Here is an 11,753-nt window from a genome sequence, read left to right as displayed (position 1 = left end):
GCATTTTAGCAAAAACCTTTCCTCTTGCCACTCTTTCATAAATGCCACATTTATGGTGTTCATTGCTGATAGTTTTTTGTCAACAGATGTCCTTTTTTTTTTTCAAATTTTATTTTCCTTGAGTTTGATATGTAACCACCTGTTCATAACCACTGTGCATTGGATTTACACTGATTTACTCTCCAAAAAAATAGTTATTGCAAAATAAATTTATGTTAGGAAAGATAATGTCTTATCTGTCTTTTAGCTTTGATAAAGATATTTACTAAGAAGTATTAATCAAAAAACAAATGACCTCCAGGCAGGCACACAAAAAATAATAATAAAAATAACTGACCCTATAAATACACAGGAAGACAGGATGTATTTTAAACATTTCATTTATTGCATCAGAGCCTTAACTATCAAGTAGTTAAAGCAGTCAAACAAAACAAGCATGAAGGTAGATCATGCAATACATAGTATAAAACTGCAAAATTAAAACAATTTCAGTGTTCAGATCTGTAAATATCTAGTAAATCTTCTTTCACTCTGCACTAACTGACCCAGATCTATTGTGGAAACAGTGATAAGACGATCAAAGGCCGGCACAATAACTGTGGTTATATGATAATACCATACAAGTGTCAATTTATCACTCACTCACATTTAATCTGACAAATAACCTGTTCGAGGGAATAAAGGTTTAAAGTACACAAAGTTACTTTTGACACATTGTCTTATCACTCTTTAATATAACTAAAGTGCAACAATCTTTAAGCTAATAAATTTGATTATCTATCTTTGCAGAACTGCTGATATAAGTATGACTGCGCATGAATACGATCAGACTTTACAGGTCAGGCTGACTCAACCTTTCACACGAGCTCGACCTCAGCCAGCAGAGCAAACTCAAAGACCCTAACAAATGGTTTCACATCACGAAGTTTCTTGGCTTATTCCTTATATGCATTTGTAAAGCTCAGCAAAATGGTTCTAAACCAAAAAGAAAGAGAAAATTTTAAAAATTGAGAATTTCTGCTTTGTTGCTGTTTGGCGCCATCATGTGGCAGAATCTGTATATTGACACTACATTTGACAGTTCTGTGGTTTTTCTTCATGTTTCTTTAATCCGACTTGGCTTCAGAATGACGACGATCATACAGCAATAGCCTCATATTTTTCTAACTAAAACGTTGCATAAGGTTTTCAACAATTTCTCATCCCTGCAGTGTTTATAGCTGCAGATGGAACTTTCCAGCACATTTCATCACGTGAACTTGCTACACGGCACCATGGCATATTTCAGTAAGAAGCCTGAATTTCTCTTGTCACCGATTTCCAAATTTCATAACAGATGTAGTACGTCTAATAAGAGGCTCTCAAACCAACCACCACAGGGTACATGCAGGTGGAAAGAGCCACAGACTTTTCTACAGAGGTTCCATACATATTCACTTAAATTATATCATATCCTTGATTATTTGTATCATATTTATTCACTTTGTACTTGATAGTTGACTCTTGCAATACTATAGGCAAAGTTCAGTCCAGTGGCTGCATGATTGTGTTTTGTGTGTAAATCGCAGAAATCCAGTCCAAACCTACTAGTTATCAGTGTTTTCAGAGGTCAGGACAGTGGGGCTGAGTTCACACAGCTACACTTTATAATACTGACTGTTTGCACTGAAAGGACATTTAAGTAAGGAACAAAAGAAGGGCTGGTAGCGTCTGTTAACTCTTGCAATACTATAGGCAAAGTTCAGTCCAGTGGCTGCATGATTATGTTTTGTGTGTAAATCGCAGAAATCCAGTCCACACCTACTAGTTATCAGTGTTTTCAGAGGTCAGGACTACAAAGGCCCTGAGGTGCGTAGACCACTACAACATTAACAAAGCACAATTACAAATTACGAAAGCACTACACCATTAACAGAAAGACTACAACATTGACGAAAACACTACAATCTATTTGTTGATCATATATACAGATTATCTATTGCCTGTCAGAAAACAGAAATTTTACAGTAAAAACTGAAAGCAACAAATGAATGTTAATGTCCAATAATTGCATTGTTTCCATGAAAGGATTAAAAAAAAAGTCATGACACTGTATTGGTATTTTTATATCTTAGCAAATATATTTGAACCAGCATGACATTAATCTTTTGGAGATTCCTCACATACGGAAACCATATGAACACTGGAGAAAAGACTAACTGATGATGAAGGTACAGTTTGCATGGACTGCTTTGCTTAGTTTTAAACAGAAGTTGTCTGTCCCGCTCAAAAGTACAAACTGTCCCAAAAGGATCGGCTCAGCTGCCAAAAAATTTCATGCAGGTGGCAGGGGTAAAAGAATGAACTCTCACAGGGTTCATTCGCAGAACTACTTCCTGCTTTGTCTTTAGATTATATATTAAGATATTTTGCACAACAGATCTGCTTACTTTTGACATTAAGGGAAATGAAAACGCAAAAACAGAACTCAAAGATTTTCTCTTTTAGTATTCGATTGAGTTTTGGACACCTTTAAAAAATTTATCAGTTACTTACATAAATCAGTTTAGTGGACTAAAACAAGTTGCAACCAATGCTAATCTCAGGAATTACTGGTTTGATAGTATCAACTTCCTCTTTACACAGGGGAGTTGGTTTCCTATTACAACAGGCTTTGCACGCCACCTCTTTCTACAAAGCCTGTGAGGCACGAGTTTGTCTGTTTTCCAGAGGGAGGGAACATGTAAAGTAAACAGAGAGGACTTTGCTCAGATCTACAGTCAGTACATGCAGTCACGCGATGACTTGCAAGTTATAATACATATTAATTTCATAGCCTTTCACCACACATGCAGCAGAAAGTCATGTAAAAAACAAAACAAAAAACATCTTAATGGCCTTAATTAAAGGGATATAGGAAGACTTTCAAAGTGAACAGCAAAGTCATGTAAAACAATGATTAACTGAGGACATACTGAGTGCTGACGCTTTCCACGCAAAGCGTTGGGAATCTGCTCTGTCTTCCTGTTATTACATAACACTCTGACTTAAAATGCAGCCCGCACTTCCTACAGAATTTAGACACACACACTCACTCCGACTCAGAAAGCCAACCCTCAACAACAGGCAGCACCGGCTCCCACACAAAGCTCAGCTTGCAGTGCAGCGAGGAGGCAATGAGAAGCAGGGTGTGGTTTCCACTGACGGGGCTGCTGGCTTGGCTATGCTGCCTTCGTCTGGGGCCCGTGCAGGGGGAGAAGGTGCTGGTTATGCCCGTGGATGGCAGCCACTGGCTCAGCATGAAGATTCTGGTGAAGGAGCTCGGCCGCAGAGGCCACGAGGTCACGGTGCTGGTGCCTGAAAGCAGCCTGTTGATCCAAGGTTCTGACAGCTACAAGACGGAGGTCTACAAAGTGCCGTATACTCAAGCTGAACTGGATAAGAACTTCAACAAGCTCAGGGAAGGACTGTTTGACCAGCAGCCAGGATTAGCAGATCTATTTGTGAATGTGAACCGTTTGGTGAAGTTTACATCTCTACAGTCTGTGGGCTGTGAGGCTTTACTGGACAATGAGCCTTTGATGACTAAACTTGGGAGAGAGGGATTTGATATGGTGCTTACAGACCCCTTCCTTCCCTGTGGTTCTATTTTAGCTCGTATTTTTTCCATTCCTGCAGTGTACTTTCTGCGTGGGCTTCCCTGTGACCTGGATATTAAAGCTAACAAGTGTCCCTCTCCTGTTTCCTACGTTCCTAAGTTTTTCTCTGGTAACACAGACCATATGACCTTCCCAGAGAGGGTTAAAAACATGATGATGTCTTTTTTGGAGTCGTACCTCTGCACGGTCTTGTACCAACACTTTGATGAGCTGGTTAGCAAGCGCATCCAAGATGGCATGTCGTACAAAGAACTAATAAGTGAAGGAGCTATCTGGCTCCTCAGATATGACTTTGTTTTTGACTGGCCCAAACCTCTCATGCCAAACATGGTTCTAATAGGTGGGATCAACTGTGCAAAGACGGCTCCTCTTCCAGCTGTGAGTATGACGATTTATGTGTAGAGAAAAAATAAAGAGTGTGTCCCATCTGGATTCACTTAAGGCAGATTTGTTCAACACCATCTTTGAGTTTAAGGAAGTCAAAATTGTGAAATTTTGAAGACCAAAATTTTAATTTCAGTGTTTTTCCTTATTAACTCTTTTTATGAGCTATGGAGATCGTCATAAAAAATGTTTGAATCTGCATAAACTTTTGTATAATTTACTATTTCCTGGGAAATGATCAAAAATGAAGTGTCACAGAAAGCATGAAACACATGATGAAAGTCAGCAGATATGGTTCATTGTTTCAAGAATTGTTTGTGGTAGAATGAGTTTACCTTTTCATGCACTACACTTTGAGAGCAATGTAATCCAGATTTCTGGGCTTTGTTCAAAAAAGTTCTTGGAAAGGAGGTGTGGGGCCCTGCTTTGTCAACAGGGATCAAGTAATTTGCAAAAACAATAGGTTTGTTTGTATAGGCACAGAGACGGTTATGCTTGAAGAATTAAATGGCTTTATGTAGTTGCAAACAATGTTAATGAGGTAAATTCTATTACGATATTATTAAGATAGATGCAGTTTTTACACATGCAATGTATTTACACTGGATTTTGCTTTTCCTTTAGTTTTCTTGCAGTTAGTTTTTGTCTTTTCCAACTTTTTTGCAGGAGCTGAAGGAATTTGTGGATGCTTCAGGAGACGATGGCTTCATTGTCTTTACACTGGGCTCAATGGTGTCCGACATGCCTGAAGCTAAAGCCAAGCAGTTCTTTGATGCCTTCCGACAAATTCCTCAGAGGGTAAATAATACTGGGTTCCTATCAATTTTCATTGGTTTGATCTATGTACACTTTAAAGTTCTTTCCCAATCAATGAGTTTTATATGGCAGCTTTTTTTATTCTTTAGAAAGAGACTGATAAGTTTTATGATTACAAGAGAAAAAAATAAGCACATTGCCCTTTTTCAACCCACTGCGCATAAACTACAGACTGAATCCAGTTGAACTGATGGACTTTGTTCTCTGCTTTGCTGTCCACGTGCCAAACTGATCATTCATTACCGAAGCAGTTTGCATGTGCTAATGATGGTCTGATTCTTATTGCAGGTGATTTGGAGGTACACAGGTGAAATACCCAAAGATGTACCCAAGAACGTCAAACTTATGAAATGGTTACCTCAAAACGATCTTCTAGGTGTGTTTAATGACACATGGATTCATGAAAAAACATCTCATCTCATGTCTTTGGGGACAAGTTGAACTAAATGTGTTTCTTTTTCTCTACAGCTCACCCCAAAGCTAAAGTCTTTATGACTCATGGTGGAAGTCATGGTATCTATGAAGGTATCTGTAATGGCGTTCCCATGTTGATGTTTCCACTCTTTGGAGATCAGGGAGACAACGTGCACCGAATGGTGTCTCGTGGTGTTGCTGTGAAGCTCAATATATTTGACATGACAACAGAAACATTGGTAGATGGACTGAAAAAAGTTATCTATGACAAAGGGTAAGAAACTTCAACTATAACTTACTAAAAACTGAAGAGTAATGGTTTATGGACAACATTTTATGCAGATATTTGTTGCCTGGAACCTAAATAAACTGAATCTCTCCATCAGAAGGCATCAATCAGTAAGCTTGCTCTTTTTTCAGAAAGCAGATTAAGATAGCTGGTCATCAACACCAGCTTATTAGAGAATGGACTTTGAAAATCCCCAAACAAATGAAAAATGTTTTAACAGTTTAAATTTAACTTTATAGTACAAACATTTTACACCAGTATCATATCGGAAGTAGTTAATTCATCCTCATATTTTTCCAAGGGCAAAATGTCAGGAGATGTAAAGACCTGGCTTCTGTTGGGTGTTACAGGTTATTGGGTGGTTTCCACTTACAACTTTCTAAAGCAGATAATTGTCAGCCATTGCAGTTCCACATCCCTCTTTCTTATTTTTTTTCCTTTCTTCTGCCCTTTTTGTTCTTCCTTCATTTCTGTCATGCTTTTTGTTCATTCTTCCATCCTCCATCTCTTTCTTTTAGATGTTTCACTTGCTTGGTTCTTATTTGTTTCCATCTTTTCTGGTGTCCTCCCTTGATTTCCTTCCTTTCTTAGCTTTCATAAAGCACTCCTTTCCTTTCTCTGTGTCCTACCTCCTTTTTTCAATGTGTCTTTTATTTATTTATTTGTTTATTTATTTCAGTCATTCATTCAGTGAATCTTCCTTTTGTTCTTCAAAACAAAGTCACAATTAACTTTTATATTTCATGCCTAAAAGAAAGTAAAGGACTGAGAACTCAAGAAAAGTATGATACTTTTACCCGAACATTGGGTACTGAATCAGTCATCCTGTCTATGTTTGTACTTTGTTGCGTGATAAAGCTTCCTGACCTGTGCTGGCATGTCTACAGTACTCAGCTGTCCTGCTTTGTGGATTCCAGTGACATTTCATAACGGAGTTTTCTGCACAAATACTTACAATTTTGTTCGATTACACAGTTCCCTTGCTGATTATTTTAACACACTAGTTTAATTTTTTTATTTTGTGCTGTCCTTTTCCTAATGACTTTGTATGCTACATACTACATGTTTTGACAATTAGCCACCATGTGGCACTACTAAAGAGTCTGTAATACACACAGGTTAATCTGAAACTTACTGTTATACGACCCAGTTGTAACTATTATGTCTTTTCTGTAGATACAAAGAGCGCATTGTGGAGCTGTCTCAGATACATCTGGACCGCCCTGTTGAACCTTTGGACCTGGCTGTTTTCTGGTCTGAGTTTGTAATGAGACACAAGGGAGCATCACATCTAAGGGTGGCTGCACATGACTTGAACTGGTTTCAGTACCACAGCCTGGATGTTATCGGCTTTTTACTTTTTGTTTTTGTCGCAGTTTTGTGGGTGACTCTGAAATCCTGTTTGTTTTGCACTCGCAAGTGTTGCGGGAAGAGAGGTGCAAAGAAAAAATCTGAGTAGTGTCTGCCATGAAGTAAATAGTTTGAACACTGCTGTGAAGTATTGTCTGGTGTACTGTAAAGTGTATATATGTGATTTGCCAGAATACACTTTTTTTTGTAATTAAACTGAATAAAATTGTAATAAAATTAATCAAACTTATTGCTTGAACTTCTTTTATTATTTGTGGGAGAATATGCAAATCTTTGCAGTAGGATACATTTCTTGAACTGGCCCTGAGAGTTTAAGATGTTTAGTTCTGTTTCATAGGAATGTTGTTGGAATGGATTATAAAGAACCTTTGTAATAGCTGTCAACTTTTGTGTATGTGTGGCACTATGAAAGAGAACAAGGCATAAAAATAGTAGCCCCTTATTTTATTTTTATGATAAAGATTACTTACAGACAGAAACTAGCGTTAGAATTTATGTCTAACAGTGTATGAATTTCGTCATCAGAGGGCGCTCAGCGCATTATGCAACAGCGGTTGATTGGCGGGCTGAAGAAGTCCACCATTGCTGAGAAAACAGCTTATAGCAGATATTAGGAGCAGCTACAATAACTGCTGTGTTTTCTGTTCACAGGTAAGCTGAGTTATAAATAATATATATAGATTATAATGCTAGTAGCTTCTGATAAGATAAGTACCGTCTGGCAGAAAAAAAGTGCTTCAACAGAACTGAACTGTCGAGTTGAATGTGAAGCCGGAGTTAGCACCAGGCTAAAGTAATGATGCTAATGGCCCGCGCTCGTGTGGGCTCGGTTGGTCGGCTGTAATAGGGCTGCAAGAATATTTTCTAAATGTATGTATTGTTTGAGTTCAGTTAATGAAAGTTATGTTGGAGTAGATGTACAGTGACGTCAGTAGTGAGTATGTGTGTTTACTGTTGTGCCGCTCTTCGATTATTGTGTTTAGCGGTAGACGCTCTGGCAGGCTGAAGAAGTCCGTCATTGCTGAGAAAACAGGTTAAAGTAGATATTAGGAGCAGCTACAATAACCGTTGTGCTTTCTGTTCACAGTTTAAACTAAATAAATATGCTACACCAGAAGTGACCTGGCCCATCATTTTCTGCTGTGTAACATACATGTACATATCATACAAAGCTTTTACATTTATTGCTTCCCCTATAGCAAATTTGTGAAGATTTTTTAAACAAATTACCTAGAATATTGTCCAGCCACATTTGTCAAGATCCATTTTTCAAAACGTTTTTATTGTTGCACTGACTAAATACACACAGGCTTAGGTGAGAAGCCATTTCCTGATTTATGAAAACCAGCACAACTCTGACTCCCTTTATTGGCCCCCTTTTTTTTTAGTTTTTCCCCATTTTAAAGAGTAGCAAATACAAGTTTTCTTCTGGAGGAAACCATTTTTATGGTCAGAGACATATGTGGTTATTGCTTATAGTCGTTTTGATTGTCCCCTGTGAATGTACATTTTATTATTCAAATTTTATATTATTGTTCTTTATTTTGATAACTTACCCATACATATCCACAGTACATTAAATTTACACTGATTTACTCTTGAAGAAATATTTGGCTTTTAGCTTTGGTAAAATACGTATTAAGTAGTAATGACAAAATCAAGAGACTTCCGAAAAGGAACAAAAAAATAAATAAAAAATAACTGACCTTACAAATACACAGAAAGACATGTTGCATTTAAAACATTTATTACATCAGATCCTTAACTGTCAAGTAGTTAAAGCAGTCAAACAAAACAAGCAACAAGGTAGAGCATGCAATACATAGTATAACATTTCAAAAATAAAAGTAAGAAACGCATAAGGTCAGTCTTCAGAACTGTAAATATGAAACAATGTTGGGAACTGGGGCTTTGGATGATGTATGGTTGTTTTTGTCATCTTCCTTCACTTCCTCAGTTCCACCACAAGATGGAGGCATGGAGCTGCTGTCACTGGAGGGGCAATTATTGTGCACACCTGCAGATCGTCACCTGTCGTCATCCAGGCTTTAACTCTTGTGTGTGCGAGAACTNGAATACACTTTTTTTTGTAATTAAACTGAATAAAATTGTAATAAAATTAATCAAACTTATTGCTTGAACTTCTTTTATTATTTGTGGGAGAATATGCAAATCTTTGCAGTAGGATACATTTCTTGAACTGGCCCTGAGAGTTTAAGATGTTTAGTTCTGTTTCATAGGAATGTTGTTGGAATGGATTATAAAGAACCTTTGTAATAGCTGTCAACTTTTGTGTATGTGTGGCACTATGAAAGAGAACAAGGCATAAAAATAGTAGGCCCCCATTTTATTTTTATGATAAAGATTACTTACAGCCAGAAACTAGTTAGAATTTATTATAACTAACAATGTATGAATTTCGCCATCAGAGGGCGCTCAGCGCCGTATGCAACAGGGGTTGACGCTCTGGCGGGCTGAAGAAGTCCGCCATTGCTGAGAAAACAGCTTATAGCAGATATTAGGAGCAGCTACAATAACTGCTGTGCTTTCTGTTAACAGTTTAAACTAAACAAATATGCTACACCAGAAGTGACCTGGCCCATCATTTTCTGCTGTGTAACATACATGTACAGATCATACAGTTTAAATGGGAACAGTGTTACATAAACTTGGTTATTGGTTAAGGGTACCAGTAAGTTTGAAGTGGCCCTGAGTGATTTGGTAAAAAAAAAAAAAAAACATGATTTTGCCCATTGAATACCTATACCTTTTATTAAAGGCTGAAGTTAAATGTTATTTATTCTCAGAGTAAGAGTTTGAAATCACAATAAAACATGTATCTTGGAGTTTTTGGCATACTTTTAGGGTTACCAAACATTTTTGAGAGTGCATACAAATGTTTTTTTTATTATTATTATTTATTTATTTTCTGTATGTGACCATTTTGTTTAATCCAATAACAGTTGCTGCTATGTAGCTGGAGATTATATTGAAGCCTTGGCTTCAACATGTCTAACACTATTAATCAGTCAAATTTGTTTGCATTTGGCAGTGATTAATAAATGTTGGGCATTGACAGAGGAGCAACTGTTTAAACAGTCACTGTTATATTGATAGTAGATGGCTCCTGATTCTATGTTATCTCCTAGAAATTATTAGTCTGTTTGAAGCATACATCTTCCAGTCAGCTTGCTTAGTTGTAGCTACATCATATTACTGAAGAATAACAACATATTTTGCAGTTTTAAAAAGTGACCAAAAAATACATGTAAATCAAGTCTAAATGTATCAGTCTGTATAATACTATGGGCAGTGTTTGTAAAGCATTTTCAAAAATGTCCACCAAAGATCTTTAACTCATCTCATTGCAGAATAACCAAAGACAGTTTTCACTATGGCAGAGCCAAGGAACTCAGGCAGGAATTGTCATATCTCAGCCACCAGTGTTACATTGACATATTCTAAAATCTGTTGAACTAAAGCATTAAAATTTTAGAGATAAGTTATGGGATTTAGAGGATTTGGCCTGCAAGCTGTAACATGCTCTGTTGTTACTGAAGGGCCCTATTTTCAAAGAAAGTCTTGGTGACATTTATCTTGTCTCTGTTTTGTCTCGACTTACTGAACATAATAATAATAATAATAGAAAAAATTGAAATCAAAGGAAACAAATGTATATTTATGTATTTNACTGTGGGCTGCACAGTGGCGCAGTTGGTAGCACTGTTGCCTTGCAGCAAGAAGGTCATGGGTTCGGTTCCTGGCCCTGGGTCTTCCTGTATGGAGTTTGCACATTCTCTTTGTGCATCCATGGGTTCTCTCTGGGTACTCCAGCTTTTTCCCACAGTCCAAAAACATGACTGTCAGGTTAACTGGTCTCTCTAAATTCTCCCTAGGTGTGAGTGTGTGCGTGTATGGTTATTTGTTCAAGGATGTACCCCGCCTATCTGAAGATAGTCACCAGCACCCCTCCTGACCCCACTAGTTTCAAGGGTGTACAGAAAATGGATGGATGGACTATTATGCTGACATAGTGTAAATTACAGTTGTCTCAGACTGTACTCAGTATTAACAATTTAGTAAATTGTAAATTAGTAAATTTAAGTACTGAACGACTTCAGTACTTAAATTTTGGTTTTACTTTCACTCTGGGAATAAACAAAATAATCTGCAAACCTTAACCTAAATAATTAACCTCAGACAAATGAACATGCTTTGCAAAATACTTTTCCTTAACACTTAATTCTTTGCAATTAGTTATCACACTGAATAAAACTCACAACATAGCTTCACAAACAAACAAGGAGTCTGTAATACACACAGGTTAATCTGAAACTTACTGTTATACGACCCATTTGTAACTATTATGTCTTTTCTGTAGATACAAAGAGCGCATGGTGGAGCTGTCTCAGATACATCTGGACCGCCCTGTTGAACCTTTGGACCTGGCTGTTTTCTGGTCTGAGTTTGTAATGAGACACAAGGGAGCATCACATCTAAGGGTGGCTGCACATGACTTGAACTGGTTTCAGTACCACAGCCTGGATGTTATCGGCTTTTTACTTTTTGTTTTTGTCGCCGTTTTGTGGGTGACTCTGAAATCCTGTTTGTTTTGCACTCGCAAGTGTTGCAGGAAGAGAGGTGCAAAGAAAAAATCTGAGTAGTGTCTGCCATGAAGTAAATAGTTTGAACACTGCTGTGAAGTATTGTCTGGTGTACTGTAAAGTGTATATATGTGATTTGCCAGAATACACTTTTTTTTGTAATTAAACTGAATAAAATTGTAATAAAATTAATCAAACTTATTGCTTGAACTTCTTTTATTATTTGTGGGAGAATAT

The 11,753-nt window shown here is 37.3% G+C and overlaps 2 protein-coding genes across 3 annotated transcripts in view; both read left to right on the top strand.

The window, feature by feature from the left end:
* LOC103150644 (granzyme B-like) overlaps positions 1–11,753 on the top strand; it is a 45,467-nt gene that overhangs the window by 28,073 nt on the left and 5,641 nt on the right. The gene's annotated exons all lie outside the window — the stretch shown is intronic.
* On the top strand, positions 3,040–11,726 carry LOC103150643 (UDP-glucuronosyltransferase). 2 transcript variants are annotated; one of them, XM_007570343.2, is made up of 5 exons: positions 3,040–4,016; positions 4,689–4,820; positions 5,127–5,214; positions 5,307–5,526; positions 11,294–11,726. In XM_007570343.2, exons 1-5 carry the CDS (start codon positions 3,156–3,158, stop codon positions 11,574–11,576), a joined length of 1,584 nt encoding a protein of 527 aa, XP_007570405.1. In that variant the 5' UTR covers positions 3,040–3,155; the 3' UTR covers positions 11,577–11,726. The 2 variants fall into 2 exon arrangements, with proteins under 2 accessions (XP_007570405.1, XP_007570404.1); XM_007570342.2 differs by lacking the exon at positions 11,294–11,726 and adding an exon at positions 6,718–7,150.

The sequence above is a fragment of the Poecilia formosa genome, unplaced genomic scaffold (genome assembly GCF_000485575.1).
Source record: "Poecilia formosa unplaced genomic scaffold, Poecilia_formosa-5.1.2 Scaffold259, whole genome shotgun sequence".
NCBI lineage: Eukaryota > Metazoa > Chordata > Actinopteri > Cyprinodontiformes > Poeciliidae > Poecilia > Poecilia formosa.
The sequence above is the reverse complement of the archived record's forward strand: the minus strand, read 5'-3'. Positions and strand labels throughout refer to the sequence as shown.

What these genes read in the sequence shown, in the direction of transcription:
- LOC103150643 (XM_007570343.2), top strand. Translation starts at nt 3,156, where the DNA reads ATGAGAAGCAGGGTGTGGTTTCCACTGACGGGGCTGCTGGCTTGGCTA. An exon ending in AGACGGCTCCTCTTCCAGCT is followed by an intron (nt 4,017 to 4,688) that starts GTGAGTATGACG and finishes ACTTTTTTGCAG; the next exon opens with GAGCTGAAGGAATTTGTGGA. An exon ending in AAAGTTATCTATGACAAAGG is followed by an intron (nt 5,527 to 11,293) that starts GTAAGAAACTTC and finishes TCTTTTCTGTAG; the next exon opens with ATACAAAGAGCGCATGGTGG.